Genomic DNA, 25,883 nt, shown 5'->3' on the forward strand with positions numbered 1-25,883 from the left:
GAGGGGGAAGGTGTTTTTGTCAGATTCTTGTCTTTCTCTGCAATTTGCTATACGCTTACCCAGGGAAGTGGTTGAGTTACTGTCCCTGGAGGTACTTCAAAGAAGTGTACACATGGTGCCCAGGGTTTAGTATTAGGTTAACAGCTGGACTCAATGATCTTAAATGTCTTTTCCAATCTAAATGACTCTATGATTCTATGAAAACATTAAAACACCTTTTACGGTTCAAACACTAATAAAGCACCATATTAGCTTTATGATTTAGCTGAAATAGCAGTCTGTGCTTTAAAAAATTGATGAGTCATACAGAGATTAACTTCATTGCTTTGCTTTACATACATGTAAAGCTACAATCATTCCTAAACCAGCTTCTAGAAGTCTTAAATGAAATGGAAATGTGACTTCATCACTTCCAATGCTTTTTCTGTATCATAACAGCATATTTTCACTGCATTTGGTAAAGCCTGCTGTTATCTTTATGCACGTTCAGCAAAAATGACAAGCTTTTTATAAAGATAAAAAATACTAAAAAATCATGCCCGTTTTGCTCTTTATAATGCTTAAATCAATTTTTTAATCCCATATCTAAGAATACAAATACTATATCATAAAGCATGTTTTCTAGCTTATTTTCTAGACAAGCAGAAGTTTGTATAAGGACTCAGATTTTCAGCTTAAGTAACAAAGACTAAAGTGCAAACTCCATGAAGAGAGCTTCTCTTCTAAGCTTGTTCTTTTTCACAGTGATAAAAATAACTGTAGAGTTTTAATAATAAAAAGTTGAAAGACGTAATTTTCTTTTGAAAGAAGTAATTAAATCAGATTTCACTTTCTCAAGTGCTTAAGCCATAATTGGATTTGTTTTCTAGATAGTCTTTAAGTTTTATAGTCTAGATAACAGCTTAATTTCAGATGTGTACTTAAAAGACTAAAACTATACTTCGTTTCTTGCCATTGTAAAGAAAATTGCACAAGTACGTCCTTGCTTCTTTGAAGAGCATTTCTAAATAATCCAACATTAAGATAAAATCAGGAAAGACAAATTACTTAATGCTTTGAGGGTACAAACCCCAGTAATTTATTAAACTGGCCATTATATGCTTTTGTATGTTTATTTGCAGCTTCCCGGCTGGTCATTTTAACACATACACTGTGCGTTTAATCTTCTCCATCTAATACAGAAGAGGACAGATGTTTATTAGTTTAATAGTGTCCTGTGTAAAGAAAAAACTCTTCCAGTCAGAAGCCTAAATAGATTCCTCCTCCATTTCTGGATTTTGTACTTTATGTTTTTTTAAATCTAACTGAAAACTTACACAGCTAGAGTCCCACCTAGGAGGCTCTTCACACTATTAAAATATCTCCAGTTGTGCTGTAGTTCACTCAATAATCCCAGCATTTACACATACAATTCTTGATGCTATAATGTCTTTATTAAAACACACTACATCCTGCACTGTCAGAGTCCTACATTTCATGATCTTAAAATTACATGCTAAAGTTAACGTCTTCCTTCAGACTTTTCCAAGATAATAGATTCTTACTGTGAATCAGGCTTGTTTTTTAATCTATATACTTTATCCTCATACTGGCATGAAATTCTTTTTTTCCCACTGACAGCTGAATGTTTGAATTTTGTAAAGGATACTTAAAGAATGAGACTAGAAGTTAAAAGTTAAGAAATTAACAAGCAATAATATGAACAATCTTTCTGTAGGGTTTATTTATAAATTAATCAAAAACATAGATAAGAGCACAAATGGTGGTCTGACAGTGTTTTACTGGAGATAGATTGGCTATGAAGGTGTTTGGTTAAAAAGATTTATTACTACATGGATATTAAGATATTAATCTTTAAAACAGTGTGTAACAGCTAGACCATTAGACTCAGTGCACCTCAAGGAAGCAGAAAATATTACAGGCAGCTCAGTCTGAATTTCTCAACAAGCTTCTGCAAAAGCCAGTAAAGTATCTGAATTTTACATCCCATACACATGATTTTCTACTCAGTCCCATATTTCAAAAGCCATTAGGTGACTGTGTATAGAAAATTTATCATTCATTTCCATTTTTTTCTCATGATGAATACAGAACCCTATTAAAAGTATTTTTCTAATGAAAAATAAAATGCAAATTACTCATAGATAGAGAAATAGAACACAGCTACTATAAATCTTAAAAGTGAAGTTGTAGCCAGAAGGCCGTATTGTCTTAAATTGAGAATGACCCATATCAGTAACTCATCACATCTAGGGAAGCTATTAACAAATTGAGGGCCACCACAACAGAGAATCATACAGAACAAAATAAAGATGCCCTTTCTGAATGACATGCGTAAACATCTGTTCACATACAGAAAAGCAGATCTGTGTCACAGCGAAATCATAAATCACACTTGTCTATTTACTAAATAACCTAACTCAGATTGTAAAGGAATCGCTGCCTAGGAAAGCACAAGCAGCAGAGTAAAAGACATACAAACAGAAAAGGCCTTCAGGAACATTGCTTGTATCATCTTCACTAGGCTGATAAAGAATTTTCAGCTGTTCAAGCAAACAGCTTTATGATAATACCGACATTAATACTGTCTACAGTGAAAGTCCTGTGGTAACAGTTCATATCCAGTAATTAGACTCATTTTTAACTGCATAAGAATGCAGTTCCTGGTAAGGCTAGAACCACAAAAGAAATGTGGCAATTGACAAACAAACTGAGCATAACACAACAATATATCTGAACACTGATGTGTAAAAATAGCTGAGGTACAGCAAAAATGTTTCCAAAAGCATTAGCTGCCAAAGTAAGTGAGTGGAATTGATTCAGGAAGTAGCAGGAGCTTTATAGCTATGTTAGATCAAAAATCACTGATGTAAGAGTATTACCCCCTGCATCCAGACACAGCAAATCTTAAACTGAATCAAAATGAATCTTTGGTCATCATTAATGTTATGGACCATTCCAAAGAGTATAATCCATTTTTATCTGTAGATGCTAACAGACAAGATGACGTAGTGAACCAGAGCAATGCAGCATAAGAGATCAACCTGGACTAAGAATATCACTTTCTTTGGTTGATGACGTATAAATCAAGTCTATACCAGTATTTTAAAAAATATCATTAAAAAACAGTGCTTTTTTTGAACTTTTAAATAATTTAGTGTGGTATTTTAAAACATAAAATATTAATGTAATATAAATATAAAATATTAATGTAATATAAATATAAAATATTAATTTCCACAAACTGATTATGTATTAGAGATTCTCAGCCCAAATTCTTACAGATGTACAGCAGCACAATAGGCGGACTGGAGGTAGATTATCTGTAATAATACCTGAAACTTTAGTCTTCTCCTGAGCCCAAATTGTTTACACAAATTTATCCAACTACATTAAGAGTAATAATTTACGTTAGGTTTTTCTTACAGTGAAACCCGGGGAAAAAAACTCCATAGGCCATTCTGTGCAGCAATGCTTCTACAATGAGTGCCCTTTGTCAAATGAATTTAGACTGATTTTTTAAAAGCCTTGTTTTGATTCTTCTGCTACCAGCCAAAACTTATCAATGATCTCAAACCATTTTTATTAGGGTCAGTATGTGCAAGAGCTGTGTATTTCCCCTGTGTAATCCAGAGGGACTAATCCAGTCTTCTGACAGTGAGCACCCATACTAGTGTTGCAGTCCCAGCAGGCAGACCATACAGAAGCCACGGTGGCAGTTAAACACGTGCCTTCGCCGCAGGGACTGAGTGCCTGCAGGTTCATGTCCTCCCTTCCCATTACGCTGGCCCCTCCAAGGCAAAAAGCAGCAGGTTGGACATTTTGGTCTCATGGTCCAGTCTGGCCCACAGACACTGTGGCTTGACAACCATGATGCAAAAACCTCTACCAAAAATTCCTGATTACTCACAATTTTCTGAAACAACTCAGTTCCACAATTAAGAATGTTTTCCTTGTTTCTTTTTCACTGCTGTGTATTACTTTCTAAGACTCACATTTAGTAAGCCTACAAAAACTTCCTGGCACCAACAGTCAGCTATGGCTGTTAAATTCTCCTTCATGTTAGAGGAAGCAGAGGTTTTTATGGACACAAGACTTCTGCTGCAACAGAAAGAAAAGAGAAGATGTAAGAAGACTTAGATCTGAAAAGCCTATAGCAAAAGTAATAAATTACTAGCAAGCGAAACTTTTTCTAGTGTTAAATTCGAAAGCATTCTTTTTTCCCCAGTGTTGCTCCTCAGTGTTTCCCTATACATCACCAATCAGGTATGTTCAGAAAAAGACAGAAAGTGTGGGGTTTTTTACTATTTCTAAAATTTTGGAAGACAAGCTCTGTCCCTTTGTCCCTCTGTCACCTAAAAATGCAGCTACCACAAGAAATCTGTATGTACAACTCCCCGCATCTTAACGTCTGCAGGGAGGGTAGGCAAGTGGGAGGGAACCCACTCTGGCAACTTGTAACAATGCATAACTAAACTCTTAGGTTTTACCTCAAACATGAAGAAATGCTTCTTGTTCTTAAAGACAGACACATGCAATAGAACTTTATTTAAACAGGGGCACAGTGATTTGCGATGACAGGAGTGAATCAAGGGGATTTTGTAATGATGTTCCATTTCTCAGGAAAAAGTGCTTATAAAGTATAAAACAGATCAAAACTAACTCAAGGAGAAAATGAGCATTCACATTCTTCCGGAAATGATAAAAAATAGCAGAAATATGAAAGGATGGAGAGGCAGCCAAAGATAATTCTTTTCAGAACTTTTTCTCCTTGATCTATAATAAAAGGAAGGAGAGGGTAAAAATGAGATAATGCTCAGTGTAAGACTAGGCATCTACATGAAGGCCTAGAATTAGAGAAACACAGCGGAACTGTTAGCAAGAAAGAGTCTGGTGTTAAATGGAAAGAACAAATCAGTGCAGAAGCCTGCAAAAATCTCTGCAATGACAGTCAACAGCACATGGGTAGGTAGGAAAGCCTTCCATGAAGGCACGAATAAAACCTCCTTCAAGCATACGCAGGTTTCAGGAAAAAGTGATAATCTAGAAAGCATAGCTTAGAATTTCACCTTTAGTTTCAGAGTAGACAAGTGATGTTCGCTCTGTGATGTCGTTGCACAAGAATGCGAACAGTTATTCTGTAATTCTAACATACTAAGTACAGTATGATTGTATAATGCCGATTATAATCTGTACAACGTATATTCAGGAAGTCTGCCTGCCTTTTCTGAGTGTAAAACAGTGGCATCTATTTCTTTTCGTAGTGTGCATTAAACAACTCAGCCATTGCAGAGTTGGGAGAGGCGTTTTACTTAGTGCACCAGTACTGACTTACAATTTAAAATGCTTGTTTTCAAGACAGTGCTTTATGATAAGCCCTTTGGGGACTAGCATCACATGCAAATCGGAGAACATTCAGTAGTTATTTTTTGTTGATGTCAAGAGCTGCTGATATTATAGTCCGATTAGCTACAAAATGAAGTGCACCATTTGTCCCTAGAACCACACGCAGGAGCTTAGCAGAGAGACTAACGTGCCAGATGGTAAATATACTGTAATATCAGCAAAGAGTGAATCCTTTCTTAGTATTGCCTCAGCATTGTTTTCAATATCCTATATTACAAAAGCTAAGTGGTACACAAGTCAGCCTTACAAACGTTTGTTTCAAAGTACAACAAATAACTACTTGCAAAATCTGTATTTTATTTTATAGTAAAAACTGACTTCAGCTTTGAAGCATTGGCAACAAAACAGGCCGCTAACTCCTATGTGGTACACATGCATGAGTTTCCAGAGGGAGGGGGCGAAGAAGAGAGAATCGGAAAGCAGCTTATCTAGGTTTAGTATGACAATTACTTTTACTTCAGGGCAGATTTTAGAGCATAAATTAAAGCAAAACCGAAGATGTTCAAGTTTCAGAGCATGATGACTGACAAGAGACATGACATATTTATAGGAAGGAAGAAAAAGAAGAATCAGAAGTCTGAAAAAGCACTGACATTTTTAAGTTCCAGTTTGCTAGCTGTAAAAGATGGTTAAAGTGGTAATAATGTCCACATGATATGTAAATTAGTAATTTTTCATGAACTTTTATATGCTGCAGTTAGCCACCCAAAGTACATTGTGAGTATATACATACATTAATAATAAGCAGAATTTCCTTGATTTGCCATAAAATTCACACCACACACCAAACAACAAATGAATAGCTGTTTGTTCTGTGAGCGATGTCCACCCATGCACTTCATGAATGCACACTCCTCTAATTAAAAAAAATAGTGTTTTTACAGATATAGTGTTTAAAAAGTGGTATTTACAGATACAGTTAATTCTCACGTTTCCTAGTTTTTGAATGATAATCTCAATGCTGCTATCTACACCTCTGTACAAAACATATATGCACACAACTTACATGAATACATCCTAAAATCAAATAAATAAAACAGATGGAAAGACATATAACATCATGGAGGAAAACAGGGAGCTTCTGCACCATTATATTTTATATGCTTGAGGAATAGCAGAAGACACCTAACAAAGTTAAGCATTTACACAGCAGCTGCAATTATTGCAGCCTATCATATCTGTCTGCCTTCTTTTTCTGCAGATTCTCTATTAACAGCTCATAGTTCAAGTGAGTTCATGATGAAGTAAAGCCATCAGCTGTCTTTACACTTCCCACCTTTCTCTTTTGGTCTTCAGTTACTTCAGCTAAACATACTGAAATGCCAATATTCAGTGGTTCACAAGATTTTAACTTTGGGTTTAGATATAGACACACAACTTTTATTTAAATGCTTTTTTTATGGAAAAAGACAGGTGAACATCCAATGTTACGTTCACAATGAAATTGTTTCACTAGTCTGCAAGCAAAGATAGACAGCAATGCCAGGAAACTTGTCCAGAAGGAAAGACTCTGCCTGCGTACATGCCCATACCCACAAACGGCAGAGAGCGAGCGCAGACCCTTCTTTCCTACTTTTACATCACTGGGAACTGGTTTTAGTAGTGGGCAGATTCAGGCTGTGGAGCACTGACTCTTTGAGATGTTCCCTCCTTTTCCTCCTCCTACCTACTGCAGCAGTCCAACTAGCTGTAACTCAGAGGCTAACTCATGAAGCCCGGGAATAAAGAATTTTATTTGTATTTTTAATCTGCAGCATCCAGAAAGGGTATGTTTTTCCTTATGCTGCTTAGGTCCTGGCTACAGAACATCAGGCAATCAAAAAACCAAATAATTCCATTTTACAAATATTTAATTTAAAAATCAGTATTGATGTGCACTTTTTAAAAACATATTTTGGAAGAAATAAGGAAAAAATTTTATTTGCAAACGTATGCCAGAAATTTTATATGTATGTTGGTAGTGAAAGGAGCATTCCTAAAGAGTTACAGCCACACCATCTGGATAAAAATGGGGCAGGATAAAGAGCTATTGCTCAACTCCAGCTCCGTTGTGTACTGGAACTCTATCGATTCTATTGACTACAATGTATAACATACAAGCTGCTCATGACATCACTACCAATTTACTTGATAAGAAATATTAATGTAATAAGAACTACTGACCAAATCCTGCTAAAGTGTAAGTTTAGACGTCTGCAACTATATTGGTTGAATCCACATGGTTATTGTACCAAGCCTCTGACAACATTGTTCAAGAAAACATACTAATTCAGCTGTTGGAAAGTGTTTGCTATAAATTACATTTCTAGTCTCAGTAAACTCTCTTAAACTTGTACTGTTTGTTTATCTAAGCCCTCATTTTCTTTGATGAATGTGGTCCAGATCTGTCAGAGCACTCTCATACAGGCAATATGTTACATAAGGTAACATACAGACATTGTATTAAATCATCAATACATTAAGTAAGCAAAATACTGATGAACACCTTCACCTCAATAACATTTCAATTTAAGTAGTTTAGAAAAATGCAAGATTCAGCTGATATTTTGAATATTGAATTGGAAAACTTTTAATATGTTTTTTTCCATTAAAACAAGCATTAGAAAAAAATGTTACAGTTTAAATTACATGCAAGCAGCGCTAAGTGTAAAAATACCCCTAAAAAGACTCCTGAAAATTTACTTTACCTCTCCTTGTAAGAAATTCCTTCATTTCAAGAACCGGCCTTCTTTTCACATAATTCTTATTGCTGTGATTGAGAATCATTTATATTATAAACACTGATTCCTGAAAAAAACCAACTTCATATTCCCCAGCAGCTTTCAGCTATTTATTCCATGTAAAAACCTCAAACTGCTAAGAAATTAGCGAATATGGTTTTTTTCCATATGGGGCAACCATAAGTAGGCCAATTCCTATTGTGACATGACAACATGTATTTTTTGGCAGCAAATATCCCTAAACACACACAAGAGCACAGAGGACTAATTATTTTTTTAAAACTATTTTCAAAAACTGCTGATTGATTTCACCAGCACTTGTAGTTAATCTAATATTTGGTATGTCAGGCATTTACTTTCACCTACTGAGGAACTTTGCTACCAAGAAAATTTACACATCTGATGTATCAACTCTGTCTCCATAGGTCTCAGAACATTATTATAGTTAACACCGAAAATAGAGCAAACATTACTGAACAAACTTTTATAACTATAAAACTTTTTCAGAATGTTGTCAGGTAAAATTTCACAAATATGCCAGACTAATATTGAAATAAAACACTGCAAACTCCCTCCAGAAAACTATTAAATAAAATGTTGATGTCTTCATTGATTAAAGCAGAATAAAAGCTTAAAACAGAGAAGCATTCTACTTTTTCCTGAAAAGAGTTAAAATATCATCCTTCTCCAAAAGTCACATTCTCCTTAAACCCCTACTAAGACAAACGGACTGTACATGATGCAACAGAGAATTACAGAGGAAAGATGCAAACTTCAACTAAGCAAATTTCTGCCTTAAAGACCTACATATCAAGTCCTGAGAGCTAATTTACAAGGGAAGTCAGATTCCTCTAACAAAGTTAGCCTCTGTAATTTTTTGCTGAAAGTGGCACTAACATAAAAAAGAATTAAACCGAAATACTAGGTACTCTAGTTCACTTCTCTACATAAAAAGATGCAGTAATTCTGAATCTGCATCCAGAAGGGAAGCTCGGTTAGATGCACAACAGAAGGAGTATTTCCAAACCACAGAGCAGGTTCAGGAACTTGGCTGTATCTGTTTCTCTGGAACCCCTACAAAACCCCCTGGTTAAAATGACATTGTCATTCAGCGAGCAGCATTCTGAAAAAGCTTCATCTTTTGAACTGCAAAGTTTCTGTTGCTTCCCCATACACAGCATAGTTTCGTGTCATAAATAAAACTAGGGAAACAGCCTGGATGATATCACTATGAAATGGAGGGCACAATCATCTGAAAGACCATCAGTCTGCAATCAAACTGAGCAGGCACCCTAGCTGAGGTCATCCAGAAGTCAATTGTTAATGAAGTTTTATTTGGTATTTTCATTATCTGCTTGGATGATGAAATAACAAGGATTTCTCTAATTTACAGATTACTTCTTTGGATGGCAAACACTCTGAAGGGCAAGATCAGAATTCAAAACCATCTCACTTTGGAAATCAGGTAGAAACTAATGACATGAAAAAGAACTACGCTTAAGAAAGCAAAATCAAATGCAGAGACTACAGGTATGTTTTCTATGGAACAAATGCCTAGACATTTTTCAGAGGTCTCTAGTGACTGCGAACTTACACCAAATAATAACGCAATGCTGCTGCCAAGAGAACTACTTTAGGTATCATGCTACAGCAGAGTCTCTACCAGCAGGCACCAAAGGGCTGACGTGTACCCAGTCAGCCTGGATCCAATACACCTGGGAAGCCTAATCAGCCTGATGCGGTGGAGCTATAAAAGGCACTTCAGTTTCTTGAAGGAGAAAATGAGTACTGTTTTTTCTTTTCCTTGTAGTCTTTGGGGAAAAGGGTAGCTCCAAGAGACTGACTCTTTGACAAACAAGTTCTGTTCAAGGAAGAAGATTTAAAAATTGGTAAAAGGTAAGCGATAAAGAAATGTACTGTGATGAAAGTTTATGTTACGCAAGGAGGAGAGAGGTAAGACTAATAAGTTTTAAGAATAATTAGAAGCAGTGGCCTGCCAGCATTGGATGCTTTGAGAACCTGCAACTTACATGGGCTGTTTGTGAGAGTATCTCTGTAATATATGGAGGATAATTATTCTGCTCTACTTGGTGCTGATGAATCCTCCAGCTGAAATGTTGTCTAATCTCTGGTAACAAATTGTAAAGTACACAAATTGGAGAGATTCCAGAGAACTGCAAGAAGACCAAGAGACTTAATCTATAGTAAAGGCTGAATAACTACCCTTATCCCTATTAAAGAGAGATAGCTAGGAGCAAGGAATGCAAGTGCCTCAAAATGTTCTCAGAGAGCCGTGACTAAGACATGAATATATTGATTATGCCTGCTAAAGACTTAAATTCAACGCTAGGGATTCTTAACTGGAAACAATAACTAAACACTCAGATGGAATATCTAGAAAAAACATAATTTCTGCTGTTGGAGAGTTCTGAATGCATTCAGTGAAAACCTGCTAAGCAATCATCTAGCTATGTTTAACCCTACTTCCAGTGCAAAAGAATTACCCTGAGTAATTGTCCAAAGCCAAGAATTCCTATATTTGAGAACCAGTCTTTACTCGTATGTAAAAGAGTAACTATTTTGGGGTCTATTTTGTCCTCATTAATACTTAAACACATAAGCATTCAATAATACTAGACAACAGGCCTGAAACAGCAGCAAATTTCTTCTCACAAAGCATAAAATGCAACAGTGAAACTGATCGCCACAGGTGTTTCTGAAGACCAAGCCTACTTAATATCAAAAAATACTAGATGAATACAGGGGTGAGTGTGATTACTTATGGTTATTTAACATTTTGGTTCTGAAATAAAGCCTGGCTCAGGAAGTTTCTAAATCATGCATGCTCTAGGATGTGATACTAAGGAAGAAGGTACTTTGTATATGCTGTCACAGATTCCTCCTAAACTAGAAGCAATGGTCTTTGCTCCTGAAAATTATGTACTTCTGCTTTGGCAATATGCTACTAAAGTTTTAAGTATGCTTTACGTGAAGTTAGTCCAGTGACCTGGAACATGTTCATTAACTTCCAAAATATATGCTCTGTATTTATGTTTTTTTCTGTCAAATATTTGCCTTGAATTTTAACCCAATCATCCAAAAGCCACCACTCAGATCTGCCTAGGGTACTTTATTTGGTCTGAAGCAAGTTTGAAATACATTTTTATTAATCCTTTTAGTCTATTAGAGCATCTGATGCACATTTTGTGCCAAAACCCTATTTAAAACCATAGATTTAGACTGAGCTTATAAAGCATGCTTCTATTCATCTCCAAAGAACTCAGGAAAAGATTGAGACTTTTCTAGAACCAAAAGCCCAAACTTAGGACCTCATTTACAGAACATAATATTATTTTTTTAAAAAAAAGTATGTTTAAATACTCTGCATTTCTTGTCTACTATTCAGGTATTTCATTTCAAGGAAATAAAAATCTATGGATAGATAGATAGAACTAAAATAATCTGAATAATAGTGTCCAGCAACATGAGAATACATGCTCAGTGATCCCTTCAACAGTATATGCCCTTTACCAGTAGATGTGGTGTTTATAACTTGTTTCACTATTTTTTTAGTAAAACGCAGTCATCTTTCCTTCATCAAACATCCTTATCACTTGAAATTACTGTTCTGAATAAGTACAAAAAAAATTAAAGATGTATTTTCTATGACTTATATTGAATATCAATTTTTGACGAACCACGGGAGTATAGACGAGAAGGTGCAGAAAACAAGCTCCACAGCCCCATCTGTTGGCTAATTAAGCTCTCCAGTAAGCCACCTACCAGCCTTTAGCCAGCAATGCTGAAGTGGAACCAGTTCTTTTTTTTTTTTTTTTTTCCCCAAATCACAAATCTATGGTATCTGTGCAGCAGTAGCAATTCTTACTATCTGAGCACATAACAACTGAGTTTCTAATACACTTGTACGAATTTTATGTTAAATTAGAACAACAAAGCACTTGATGTGCGTAGTGCGGCTTTTTTGAGCAAGGTTGAAATTGACTTGCTTGCATTTTCATTCATAGATAAATGGTCTATAGTGAAATTGCAGCATTTAAGAGATATCCTGTGATTTTTTTTTAAGCCCAAGCTAAAACCACTTGCTTCTAAAGTCAAGGGCTTGAATGTAATTTTTTTTTAAAAGGCATTTTCTGTAGTTTGTAATTGACAAGTGTTTCTAGCTCCCACTAACTCATAGGGTTATGAGCTCATATGCTCAGATCTCGAGCATATGAAATAGATGAAATATGACCTGACTGTGTTATAAACATAGAACCTAGCATCTGAGTGACTTAAAACAAAGGCATCTCACTATACCATGAACAGAATAACTCCTTTGTATGAATGCAGTTCTAGTGAATAATTACAGTAGGACAGAGTGCTTCCATACAGCAAGCAGAACAAGGTAACAGTATGACCATAACAAACTCAAGGGCAGTTCTAGAGGATTTAATCTATAAAATCCACCTGCAGTGAACCTAGCTGTACAACAACAGGCAACAGTGCTGCGAGCCTTAAGTTTTGTTAAGGTCAGTTGTGATGAGACTCCCAATGCTGAAAATGGTGAGAGAAGAGGGTGGGGGAAAGATGGCAGCTAATGCACTTTCCCTATGTAAGCACTGGTCCATTTAGAGGAATCAAAACAGATCTTACAGACAGGGAGGTCATTGCAAGGAAAAGTGTAAAAGACAACTCCAAACTAACATAAAACACACAAAAAATTATCATCATTGAGAAGTATTACTGCTGACCTTTGTTAATTATCAGCAGATACTTCCATGTACTGCCAATGGGAGGAGGGGGGAAGGAAGGACATTATCTCAGAATAAACTGAAGCTGTATTAACAAGTGCAAATTAAATAGCACTCAAGGTTAAAAAACAAACAAAACCCCCACTTTTAAAAGTAGTCTGGAACTTGAAGCCAACCTGCTTGTTCCCCTAATTTAGGCTGTGTACTTGCTCAGTCAAAATCTAGGCCCCCTACCCTCAAATGAAGATAACTGCTACCAGAATCATCAAACAGGATAAGCAGGTAAATTGTTATTCAAACTCAAATGACAGTTCAACTCTATCAAGGTCCCACTGAAATTTGGGTATCCTATATTAAAATGTGGGTATCCAATTAAAGTTTCAGCCTAACTGCTGTCTTCTAAAAGCCCTTTAAAAGAAAGAAAAGTAATACAGAATCCTAGTGATGCAGGATCATCTGACTCTGTTATGCTCTTTTCAGTCCAAAAAAAATAGTTCCTTTCAAAGGCAAAATTCTATTCATGCTTAGGCCACAATCATGTAATGAGCAATCTATAGGAGCTCTAAAAAAGGCATCAGCTGCTGGGCAGTGTTGCTTTTTCACAGCTATCCCTGCTATTATTCAAAACCCTGTAAAAGCAATGGACTCCCTATCTCTTACTCACAAATCTTCAGGTCTCTGTTCAATAAAACCTTTTTCAACAAGAAGAGTACAAAACTACTCCCCTTTATGCTGGAAAGATTTATGTATACTAGACAGGGGGGAAACAATGGCTATCTAGGTGAGATCTTTGGGGCTTGGTAGCAGAGAAGCAAAGAAGAGAGCTATTACATGTTTAGATCACAATGAAAACAGACAAAATTAAATGTGTAAGGAAAGATGGAAAGGCAAGAGTCATGTAGTGTTCCACTTCTTGCATGCTGTCTTTGACAAAGTTAATTTAAATAGACTGTACACCCATATCATACTGATGTGCAAGAAAACAATATAAACTGAAGTGACAATACAGCAGACAGACTTCACTGTCAAACTCATTGTTCAAAATATCTGAAGATTATTGTCTTCTACTCCATGCTATGGTGCAAATATAGCCAACATGTCAAACTGAAGAGAACAGTATTTTAGCATGTAGAAAAGCATGGTATTGCCCTCTTAACTACCTACTCATGGTGTTTAGACCCAACAATTGCTGCAACAATTATTAGCATTGAGTCTAACTAGCAGTGTTATGGAGTCTTCTCCGTGTTGCTTTAGTAGTAAGGTGTAGCCTTGGCAGGGTGGAGGGAACCAGGACCGTACAACTCATGTTTTAGAAGCACTGCAGAGGTGAGAAAGTAGATCCATTTTGAGATTATTTATTGGAAAAATACAGAACTAATGAATGTCTGTTAAAAATATAGCTTAGAATGATATTTTTCCAATTTTTCAAAAAACTCTCCTTTAATTGTATTTTTATATAGTTCTATTTCTTAATACACTTTGAATGGAAAATTCTTTTCAGTTCTTGTATGATGTACAAACTGACACTTCAGTATTCTGAAAACATGAGAGGTGTTTCCTACAGTGACACAACTGCTCTTTTTCTTGACACAGTCACTGGATCTTCAGAGAAAGCACTTGCACTAGCTATCAAAGAATAGCAGAAGCACTAGAAGAGCAGCAGTCTACCCTGAGAAGCAAGAGACAAAGGTTCAGATTACAATGCTTGTTCTTGAATTGTTTGAAATGCCATGTGCATGCTTCATTCAACTAGAGTATTACGTTACTTTAAAACAAATCATATCAGATACCATGCCAAAGAACTTACCCCTCCCATTGTAATGCCATCGATGAGTGCCACATATGGTTTCTTGCAAGTGCCTGTAAAAAAAAAAAGTCCTTTTTTTTTCTCCCCAAAAAAAGTGGACTCAAGGTATACATGACACTTTCCCATGCCTTACTTCAGCAAGAGCAACAGAAAATAAATGGTAAATTAAGCTGTAAAATATCAATATACAATGAAGGTACTTCATGTAATTCTTAAGCAATGAAATGAAGCATCAGTTACTTACTGCATCTGAGTGCTGTAAGAGAACATTATGCAACCATCAAATGTCAGATTGTTTCGTACGTGAGTATCTGACAATCTAGCCACATCTGGCTATTATAAATGGCTTTGTAGGACACTGGGACACAACAGTTGCCATTTCCCCCCCACCTCACAGCCTGGATTACCAGCACAGTGTGTGTACTTTACTACGAAGCCAGATATGTTGGTAGGTTTCAGCCAAAATGTGACTATGAACTACTGCAACATAAATGTGTTCTGTCTTGCAAACTCTGTTGCATGTTAAAACCCTGAATGTGGTGCAGGCAGGTTGAGATGATAACACCCTAAAGTACCATACTTTTATCTATCAACTTTAACTCCTGGTGCCTTTAGAAGGCATAAAACTAAAGACCTGGTGCTTTCAATTGCCATTTCATGGAAAGAGAAGTTCACTGTGAATGAAACTGCTGCCCTGTATTCAGTGCTTTCAGGTCAGACTTAAAGTTCAGATTGCTGATACGGGGTTTTTGCTGCAATCATGTTACTAGCTTCCCCACAGCAACCGTAGATCCCTATTTAAAACTACTATTTCAAAAGGCAATTCAGTCCTTCACATTAGTAGGTAGAAAATATCACAGCATTGCATTTTTATCTTTGTTCTTACACGAGCATAGAAGCTAATGCATGGGCTCTAGATGCTAGTCTTTGAACTGAATTTCTATAGAAGCATGCCTCTCCAATAGCAAATGCTGTGAAAGCAGCACCCCTGTGTATTTTAAGTCGTAAAATGCAAGGTGTAAATAAATCTTTTTAACAGAAATCTCAATTTTAAAGGAACACAAACACACCAAAGTTATCAAAAATCTAGGTTTCGTAATTACATGCATTATAGGCATAGAACACCCTAATCATTTAAAAAAGAAAACAACCCCAGACTTAAAGTATGTGCCCTTGAAATATTTGAATAGACTAGAATATTTCAGTTGGAACGGACCTCCAACAATCATCTAGTTCAATTGCCATGGTAATACTAATTTTTCCCAAGTACATGGAACAAACTATATTTCTTGATGAAGGCAAGAAAGGTATGTAACAAACATACTAAAACTGGAACCTGTGTCAAACAAAGTAAAAATAACTTTCCAGAAATTAACAGAAAAGCATAGAGTTATTGGAGTGAGAGTAATCTAAGTCGATACCCAGCATGTTCACCTCTTCCTGTAGTGACTGACACTGGATACAATGTTTAAAAACTTAAACTGTATTCAATTAAAGTATGTTTGGAGAAGTTTCTTCTCACCAAAACATTCAACTCTTGATTTTCACCCTAAAGAATTCATACCCTTTCTTAATGTCTTTTACCCCAGTAAACTTTACCTAGTGTCTTTGCTGTTAGTTATTCTAAGACCACATACTCCTAGGTTCTTTGCAATAAACTAAGGCTGTTAACTCCTAGCTTGAGCTTTCATTTATGCAGTTTATTTAAATGGAAAGCTTTAATATAATTTGGTCTTCTGCTTTCTAACTGAATATTAATGATTTTCTGTAGATCTGTTTTTATCTCAGGTCTTCTTTGAAGCAGATCAATGATACTTAGTGCAGAACTGCACTGTCTGCATCTAAGACTGAATTCATCTGTAGCAGAAATATAACTACCCAGAACAATGGGATGCGATAAAGTAGCTATCATAATAGTGTAAACAAAAGAAATCCTGCATGCAAGGTATAAAAATTAGGTATGTTACACTACTGGTATTGAACTTGGTGAAAAAAAATAATACTAATTCTATTACGTTATCACAGTCCTTTATAGATTAGCAAAGAAAGAAAGTGAATTTACATTCAAAGCCACTATTATGAGAATTGCACTGTTTCAGAATTTGCTATTAAACATACCAATGGCATTGTTCAGCATATATTCTTCTCTGAAGAAATCTTGTGCCAGTCTGCCTCCAACTTTTCCTGCATCTGTGATGGCTTAAAAGAAATAAGAATTCTGAAGTTAACTGTAAGTATAAACAGAAAATACAAGTAAAAAAAAAATAATATCACATAACTTTTTTTCCTACGGCAATCAAACAGCAACTTAATCCTGCTTTATTTTATTTGAGAAAACTTGCTCAAACTTATATATGAATGCAAAGTTTCAAATTTGAATCAATTTATTATGCTGGAGACTGTGAATACTAAAACTAAGAAGCCAATTTGAGCAGGACATAATTTAACAATAACCTGTGCTGCTTGTTTACTTGAAATTTAAAACAACTGCTAATTTTTAGTGTGAAGACTTCCTACAGTTCATAGTTACAAAATAATCACAGATACATTGATCACCACTGTCAGCTCTGTATCTAGCCATCTCAAAGAGCAGACACAAATTGTCCAATAGCAACAAATCTAGCTTTTAGGACCCTTCAAATTTCTTCTAAAGAAGTTGTTAGTAATGAAAATCTGTGAAGGTAGAGACAAGATCCCTCTCTCCCTAGGAATGACTTGCTGCTATGACCAGTTATTCTTAAAACCCCAATTTTTACTCTTTTATACCATGTTCTGACAGCTGTCTCCTGACAAATAAATAGCATCTGCACATCAAGGTGTCGTAAGAAGCCAGCACAACTAATCTCTCTTACTGCTGTGTAGCAAGCCTCTGTTTACCCGAGTTGCAGCAAATAAAGAAAATCAAGATGTCAAATGTTTAAATGATTATAGTCCTTACCTCTGATGTCACCCCCAGCACAAAAAGCTTTGCCTCCAGTTCCCTTTATAATTATTAGAAAAGTTTCAGGATCTTGCTCCCAAGTCTAAAAATAAGTAAATGTTTCCATGTAAGATGAAATTCTGTGCAAAAAATGCTTTCTCTGTATATTGCCTGTAATTCTTATTTTACTTTTTCAAAAAGCAAATCAAACCATACTTAAAATAGTTTGTCTTAAACTGAAGTTTGAGAGTTAAATATCTTTCTGCCACTCCTGCATCCTACTAAACCTTGACATCGGAGATCAGCAAAATTGCCGCACATACTTCAGAAAAACACCTGAGCAGAGCTCCCAGTCTCTGAAGAAAGGTAGCACTCCCTGAAACAGCACTTGACATAAATCCTAGTGGGAATACAGTGCTGGGGCAGAAAGCTGGGAATATTCTTGACTATACAGTAACGATGTTTCAGGCCAAATCATAAAAGTTGTGTAAATCTAAGATGTGTGGTAAGGAAAATGACGTTTAAATTGTTGTTTGGTTTTGTCAAAATGACTGCAATCAATGCTAGTCAAGGACTGGATCAAATCAATTTGTGCACAGATGTTTTGCTAGGTACAAAGACTACAGTGGGGGGTTGTTGGTTTTTCCTGAATTAAATACACTGGCACAAGACTTCAGCAGTGGTATTGAGAAAAAGATGCTTTTTATAGGCTTTTTCCCTGCCTTCAACTATGCTTATATACCCCTTATCCAAGTAAGTGTATCAAGATGAAAAGAGAAACGTGATATTTCTGTATACCAGCAACTGTGCTCAAAGTCATGCCACCTTTTAAGGTTGTGCTTCAAATAAAGCCTAGTACTCAGCACGACAGGTTAGGTATTTCTTTCTTTTAAGTGTTCTTCAAAGAATGCATAAATTTGCAACACAACCATCTACCAAAATACCAAAAGGCAGGCAACTATTCAACACAAACCGGTGTCTAATATGTTTGACTTTGTGCATGTGATAATATCTTTAAATTAAAAAAGATTACTTGCATGCTTAAAATGTCACAGTACTTCACTAGCTTATAGAAACAGTGCCTGTAAATCCATGAAGCTTTTCTTTAAGGAATGATGCTGACAGCATCTTTCTTCCTAATGGCTCATATCTTTTATTTCAGCCACGCAGCCTCCCCACAAAACATGTACCCAACCAAGAGGCAACACCATCGAATACCCTGGAATTCATGCATGCTGACTGACTGGCTGGGTGTTGCCAAAAGGAACATATAAATGCTGAGCACTGCCTGCATTTAATTCACTTCTGGTTTTAAGATGGGTGTCTATCTACCCAGATGCTATATTTAACTTCGCCTGACAGCTTGTTTCTCCTCTTTCTAACTTGCTTGAAACTGTCTGTTCTTCCCCATCCTATCAATCTGAGCTCATTGGCCAATGCACTCGCACAGACTTTCATTCTTTAAATCAGTACACTAGGAAGTGTCAGACTGAATTTTAAAATCTGTTTTGGATAATGTTTCTATAGTGGAGGGGTTGAAGCAGAGCTACTAACCTTTATTTGTGGGTAAATTTGTCGGATCATAGAAAGATTTACTGCATTGAGAGCCTTGGGTCTGTTCAAAGTTATTATTCCTGCACCTCCTCTCTTTTCCAACAAGACTTCAGCTGTCGAATCCATTTGATTAGACATTTTCTGTACATGCAAAAACAAATACATAAAGCAAATGTCATCAGTTAGATACTTGGAGTAACATACAAGACTGTTTATGGAAATACATTCTCAAACCACACCACTTAAGATCATAAAACATGCCTCTTGAATTGCATGCTAAGGCTTTCCCACTTCAAGTGGGAACTTAAAGTTATACTTTCATTTCCCTAACAAACAGTTCTTTTGAAACCAATTTATGTTTGAGTCCTTCAGAGTAATAATCCTCAGACAAGTTTCTGAGCCACACACTCTTTAACAATATTTTTTGTTAAAAAAAAAACAAACAAACAAAGAAAAAAACCAAACCCAACCAGTAATACACAAAACCATGGCTCCTTGAAACTGACATTCTGAAAATACTTGCAACAATTGTAACAATGACAATTCCATGTGTTCCTACAGGCCTTTGACGCTCCAAATACAAATTTACACATGGCTTTGTCTGTAACTTTTAACAGTAGAAAACAAATCCTTAAACTATTTTCACAATTGATTTCAACTTCACAGTTGAATGCTATTTAAGAAATATGTGGAAGCTAATATAGAAAATAACTATAAAAGCAGGTAAGGCCAAAATAATTAAGCTTTAATTTACAGTATAATAGAAACTTGTAATAAAGTGCTTAAAGATGTGGGCAACGTTATGCCTGAGCAATAAATGATGGCATTCAGAACCACATGAGCAGGCACATTAGAAGTTGCATGTGCTTGTCCATCTCAGGGGAGTTCAGAGTCCTAGAAGTTTCCAACTCAGTCAAGTAAGATGCTGTTCTTACCAAATGTTGCAATATTAGTTGTAGTCTGTTGAATGGCTTCAGTCTGAAAAAGAAATATTAAAAAGATTGCATACACCAGCTACACAATCCCCAAACATATGGCTGCTGAGTAAAGCAAAGCTTTATCAGAAAAAATTCTAAACACAATTGTTTTACATTCTTGTTTTTAAAAACAATAAATTAGAGTACAATTGGAGTATCAAAACAGTTGGAAACTTCTGTGCTTACTAGGAAATGGATAACAGATACTAATGTTTCGATGTGTTCAATTCCAGGTTAGGAGAACCTGGAAATAATAAGACAAAGCATTTGGGGAATTGTTGATGCTTAGCAGTATGTCTTTTAAAGATGTTTTCCCATTTAAACACTAGCATTTTTTTTTTTAAAAAAAAAAAAGGTCTTGTCAAAATCTTGTAAATTTCCAAAGCTTCTTATACGTTCACGCAGGGTTTATGCAGAAGCTTGGACAAGGCTCAGGCTTCCAATGCTGACAGGAGACAACGATGCCGGGTCACTTTGGGAACATGTTACTCAATTTAAGTAATGAGGCTGTTATTAATTATTTGTCACTGTACTCTATTGAGGAAGACAAGGGCATTTGCTGGGCTTCAGCTGCCTGGCTTGCATCAGAATTAACGAGCAACTTTACCTTTCGGCTACCTAAGAGCACAAAACACAGCCAAGTAACATGTCACATGCTAACGTCCTGGCGTCCTGAACTAATTTTTAAGTACACGCTCGTTTTAGAACGGGAAAGTTAATCTGGGCCTGGCAAATCTAGGCCTAAATGACATTTTTACACCAGCTCAGTGGGTTCCGATCCCCAGCACCACCGGCCTTTCCCGAGGATCGCTTCCCCGCCGCCCGCCGCGGCCGGCGCCACCGAAATCCTCTCAGCGGCGGGGACCGCGGGGGAGGCCCGGCCGCTCCTCAGGGCGGCCCCCACCGCTTCCCCGTTACCTGGGCAGCGGCCTCAGCACCCGGGCTGCCATGGCGGCAGCCGGCGCGGTCGATCGCCGTCATCGGGTAACCGGTACGACCGCCGGGGGTGGCATAAAGCGCATGCGCAGGGGAGCGGCCGGCGGGCTGGGCTCCGCTTCCTTCACCCTGACCCGGCTGCATGGGCGGATCGAGGGGTTGCCACCGCCTCCCGCTCTCCCTGAGGGGCGGCCGCCCTCCGTCCCCCGAGCAGCCCGTTTCCAGTCAACGTAGCGACTGAGGCAGAAGGTCAGCCGGGCGGGCACGGGGTGCGTACGCAGGGCTGCGGCCCCCTTGCCGGGTGGCTGCGCGAAGGGCTCCCCTTGCCCCGGGCCGCTCCCCGCCCGCGGCTGGGCCGGCAGGCTGAGGGGAGCTGCCCTCACCGCAGCGGTAACGCCCGCGGGGGCGGCTGCCGAGGCGGGGAGAGCAGGCCTTGCCACGTTGCCTTCGGGGCTGAACTTTGTGGGCTGAAACTGCGTTTTGACGGACTGTTTTCAGCAGCAAAACCAGTTTTTTAATTTCTCTCCCCCCCCCCCCCGCGGTTTCTCCTCCTGAGCCTTTACACTTGCAGCCGCACCTGCGCTGCCCTCGGCTGCTGACACATGCTCGGCGGGCTGGCCGAGTGTAACATCCCACCAAAAACTGGTTATCCCAGAAGATAAATAACAGGGATTAAGCAGCTAGTATGGTTCCTGCCCTGGCAGTAGTGACAGGCAGCTGTGAGCTCAAACGCAGCGTGTGCTCAGCATAAACAGGCTCAGAAATTACAGTGGGGAAAACAGCCCCCCCCCCTTTTTTTTTTTTTTTTTTAACTAGAAGATCAAGGTGTTTGAGAATTTATGGTCATCGCGCTAGGAGTTGATAGTACTAAATTCACTTTTATTTCAGTTACTAAGACCATTCCACGGATTTTTTTAGGCTGACACACACCTGCATGAGACTGAGACTGAAAAGCATGGTGAACCACGAGGTAAACAACAATACAGCACATCAGGTAGAAATACAGCTTCATCCTCTCTCAATGCAGCAGATTCGTAGCACTGGTTATGCCAATTCACATTCATATTAAAAAAAATAATAATCTTAAAACACTGTAGCAAAATTATTTTGCTGGAACAAAAAAAAAAATCCAAAAACAAACAAAAAAACCCACCCAAAAACAAAATCCCAGCTCTCAGAAGCACTTCTCTAGTAGTCCCCAGAGGGCAACCTTGCTCTTCATTTCAAGAAATGATTCAGCCCCTGCTTAAAGCAGTGTCATCTGTATTGGCATTTCCGTTACAGTAATATATTAAATTTGGTTGTCAAAAATTTAATCAAACTAAATAGGCACAAAGAAAGACACAGAACATTTCTGTATTATGCAGCCTCAGTTTTCAGTTCTGTAGACCGTGAACAAAAAAACAGGACATGAGGTGCTCTTGCAGGCAGGAGACTGCCTACTGCGAATTAATTGCAGAATTCATTAGGCAATCCAGACTATTGCAGCTTTTACCTACAGATTATGTGATCATCAAAGATGCAGCCTGTTGGTGTCATCTTGAATAAATACAGCCCTATATGCTGTTTTACAGCAAGTACCATGCAATTAGATCTAAACAAGTCTAGACGACACCAAACTATCACCGTTGCCAAATCTGAACCTTTACTCAGGTTTATATTTAAAAAATTATTTTTGAGGATGAGATAACTCTGCATCTCTCATCTAGGCATAAGCAAATTACGGGTAGTTTGATAAGCAGGTAACATTTCTGTACTTCATATCCTATGTCTGAAAGTCTGCACATTTCACAGACAAACAAGAACAGAGCCTTTCTATAGGATAATCTTTTTGTCAGTGTCATTGTGGAAATGAAGAAATCAGCGTGTGGAAGCTAACCTTGGGTTAGAACAGGTGGAGGCTGGTTGAAACCCCTGGAAATCTCTTAATAAATTCTACCTTCACATGGGCAAGGCTGTGATCAGGACATGATTACATAGGATGTCGGTTTCTGGAGTCCAAAATAGAAGTCAGTGATCTGATTCATCTTATGCTGCTGTTAATCTGTTCCACCCCTAGATTCAGTGTAAATAATGGTGTAGACCCCTTTTTTGTTGTCTTCCAGCTGTATGTCTGATTTAGAACAAGGGTGGAACCTACTCTTTAGTAAGCAATGAAGTAACAGCAAGCATTGTCTTGCGACAGCTACTGATTTCTTTCCATGGTATTGACACTGAATTTATGCCTCATGTTTTCTTTAAATTCTTTCCCTTTTTTTCAAAATTGGTTTCAAGAAGAAGAGCCATCTTCCTTGAGCCTAATGTTCTTCTTACTTTTGAAACATGCTGGTGATTACTTGAATTTACCTATAGGGGTTTTTGGGGTAGGGGAGTGGTAGGTGTTAGAGAACTGCAATTTGCTCACAGCCAGCCATTCACTGACTGCAGGCCAGTCCAAAAAGTAACTCAGATCTCATCCTGGGGTTTAGTAGTTCTCCAGCACACCATTTTTTTTTTTTTCTTTTTGCAGAGTGGAATATCAAAATGAAAATGTTTTCTAATAAGTAAATAAAAGGCAGTAAATAAACAATCAGAAATAGGAAAAAGAGTGAAAATAATAGAGTCACATGAGAATAAGCAGGAATGGGATGACCTTTAACCTGGGAGTTTATGGATGATACTACTATTAGGAAAGAGGGCTGCAGGAGACTGGGTATACTAGGGGTGAGCAGCACTCCTAGTAACCAGGCCAGGAACTCAGGGACTGCAAGTGCAATAGCGAGAAGGATAGGCAGGTTGTAATTCCTCCCCTTGGAGAAATTTCCTGGCAGTGTGTTCAGCAGGTTTGGAAAGAGAAAACAAATTGCAGACTGTAGGAGGACTTTAGAGTTGAGCAGATGTTTTCGGGTTTTGTTCCTGGGTTTTTTTGGTTTCTTTTCCAGAAAAACATATAACTTCAGGATGTGGGAGCTCTTTCTCCCAAGAAGGATTCCAAGAACAGCTCAGCTATGTTCCGTATGCCACCTATATACCCCTAATTAATCATTAATTTGTCTTTCACTTACTTGCCTCTGAGAGCTCCCAGTGTAGTTCATCAAGACCAGATAATAAATGGTACAAGTACTTCATCGTGTCCTGTGCTGCTGCATCCAGGCTTGCTGTAAATTTAATCTTTTCCTCTGCCGATCTAACAGCTGGCATCTGATTTCTCTACGTGTGGGTAGTAAGTGCATCCCTTACAGCGTATGAGGCTAAGGAAAAATGAGTCTGTGAAGGCCTGAAGAACAGAATGGGAAAATTTCCAGTTCATCCCTGCTAACTGGTTATTACTGTACTGACAAGGAATCCTCAAATTGTTTTTTCTCAGTCCAGTCTCAGTTGAAAACACTAAAACACCTCCACAGATGACACGGGTCCAAATTTCCTTGCACCAGCATGGACACCTAGTACTAAAGACTCAGATCTGGAGTGTCTTCCATTGACGTCAGTGAGAGTAGAAGTAGACTAAGAGGAAATTATCTGTTTCTCCGCTTTTTAATGATAGGCCAGCCCAGGGAAGTTCTGAAACACAGGAAACACATATGCAATACAGAGAAGCAAATTTTCACTTTTATCTGTAACATGAGTCATCCTAGGAGAACAGACTGCCTTCCTCAGGGCTTTTGGTCAGAGATTTTTCAGATAATGCATCCATATAACATCTGAAGTCATAGATTTGGGATGAGGGCACAACTAATGGCAAGCAGTAGTGAATTTCTCCTGTAACAAGAAAGGGGCGGGAGGGGGAACCCAACCTTTTTTCCTCTTTCCCTTTTTTTCTTTTTACCAGTTAATTTGCATCTTTATCAGTGGGGAGCTGTAAGTGTTTGGAAAAGAATGAAAGCAAATCATGAAACTGTGCGAGTGAAGTAGTTTCCATTTTCTTTTGGCCTCACAGGGCACCAGGGAAAGTGTGGGGGTGGCAGGGTGCTGCTGCAGACACTGTCGTGTCGATGGGGCTGGGAGAGCGGCTCCAAGCGAGGTTCATCCACCAGTGGGTTCCCCCCCTCCCACCACCCTGGCTTAGACATACCACCTGCACTGCATCCGCCCTGCCAGTACCCCCTAGGTTAGACAGGACCCTGGGCAAACACCCTCCTACATTTTTCTTCCCTGCTGCCACAAGCAATCTGTCACTCCTCCCCTCAAACCACCCTCCACCTACATATAAAACGGTAACTGTAAGGAACGCCCTCTTCCCTCCCCACGGGTCTGTTCTTTGTGGGTGAAAAATGCTGTCTTCCTAGAGATCAGGTCACCCCTGAATTGGGCTTTGAGACCCAAGCTGTTCGATACCTTTTAGGACCACAGCTTGGAAAGCTCGGCTTGCAGATCTATTGTGTTAGGTTTTAATTTGCATATAATTGCACATGTGCAGGTGGGAAGGGGCTATTTGCTTCCCACTTGCTTTAATATGCCTCCCTTCCTAAGAGGACCGCTTCCTTCTCTTCCTGCTCTCAGCCTCCCACGCATCCAGCAATGAGAAATGCTGCAGAAAACTGACCAGCTACCAACCCGCCCACCTGAGGAGGAGGAGCACTAGCAGCAGCAGCAGCACATTTCTCTCTCAGCTTTTTAAACACAGTTAAAAAGAGCTGTAGCGTGGGTGGAAATAGCTGTAGGGAGTGTGTGTGGGAATGGGGCCAGGAAAGTGAATTTTCTGTTGGTAAGATGGTTAACTTCTGGTGGACCAGAAAAATCCCCCAAGGTTATCTAACTGCTGAGGGTGTCTTTGGGTGTCTAATTAGTTCTCTAAGGTTGAGTTTCCCAGGTCTGGAAAGAATGAAACTGAGT

The 25,883-nt window shown here is 38.2% G+C and overlaps 2 protein-coding genes across 5 annotated transcripts in view; one reads left to right on the forward strand and one right to left on the reverse strand.

Annotated features, from left to right (window-relative positions):
- The window catches only part of HIBCH (3-hydroxyisobutyryl-CoA hydrolase), a 43,577-nt gene extending 22,396 nt beyond the window's left edge, over positions 1 to 21,181 (reverse strand). The window contains exons 1-6 of one of the 2 annotated variants that reach the window (XM_037396891.1): positions 21,054 to 21,181; positions 20,094 to 20,136; positions 19,159 to 19,299; positions 17,623 to 17,707; positions 16,803 to 16,883; positions 14,685 to 14,737 (exon numbers count right to left, since the gene is read on the reverse strand). In XM_037396891.1, the coding sequence (XP_037252788.1) occupies positions 14,685 to 14,737; positions 16,803 to 16,883; positions 17,623 to 17,707; positions 19,159 to 19,299; positions 20,094 to 20,136; positions 21,054 to 21,085 (435 nt within the window). In that variant the 5' untranslated portion in view covers positions 21,086 to 21,181. The remainder of the gene's footprint in view (positions 1 to 14,684; positions 14,738 to 16,802; positions 16,884 to 17,622; positions 17,708 to 19,158; positions 19,300 to 20,093; positions 20,137 to 21,053) is intronic. The other variant, XM_037396892.1, reaches the window with a different exon arrangement.
- A 27-nt stretch (positions 21,182 to 21,208) lies between these two features.
- The window catches only part of MFSD6 (major facilitator superfamily domain containing 6), a 48,946-nt gene continuing 44,271 nt past the window's right edge, over positions 21,209 to 25,883 (forward strand). Inside the window, exons 1-2 of one of the 3 annotated variants that reach the window (XM_037396883.1) lie at positions 21,211 to 21,320; positions 21,990 to 22,065. The gene's annotated coding sequence lies outside the window, so the exon portion shown is untranslated. Of the gene's footprint in view, positions 21,321 to 21,989; positions 22,066 to 25,883 lie in introns of all 3 variants that reach the window. The other 2 variants (XM_037396885.1, XM_037396886.1) reach the window with 2 other exon arrangements.

The sequence above is a fragment of the Falco rusticolus genome, chromosome 8 (genome assembly GCF_015220075.1).
Source record: "Falco rusticolus isolate bFalRus1 chromosome 8, bFalRus1.pri, whole genome shotgun sequence".
Lineage (NCBI taxonomy): Eukaryota > Metazoa > Chordata > Aves > Falconiformes > Falconidae > Falco > Falco rusticolus.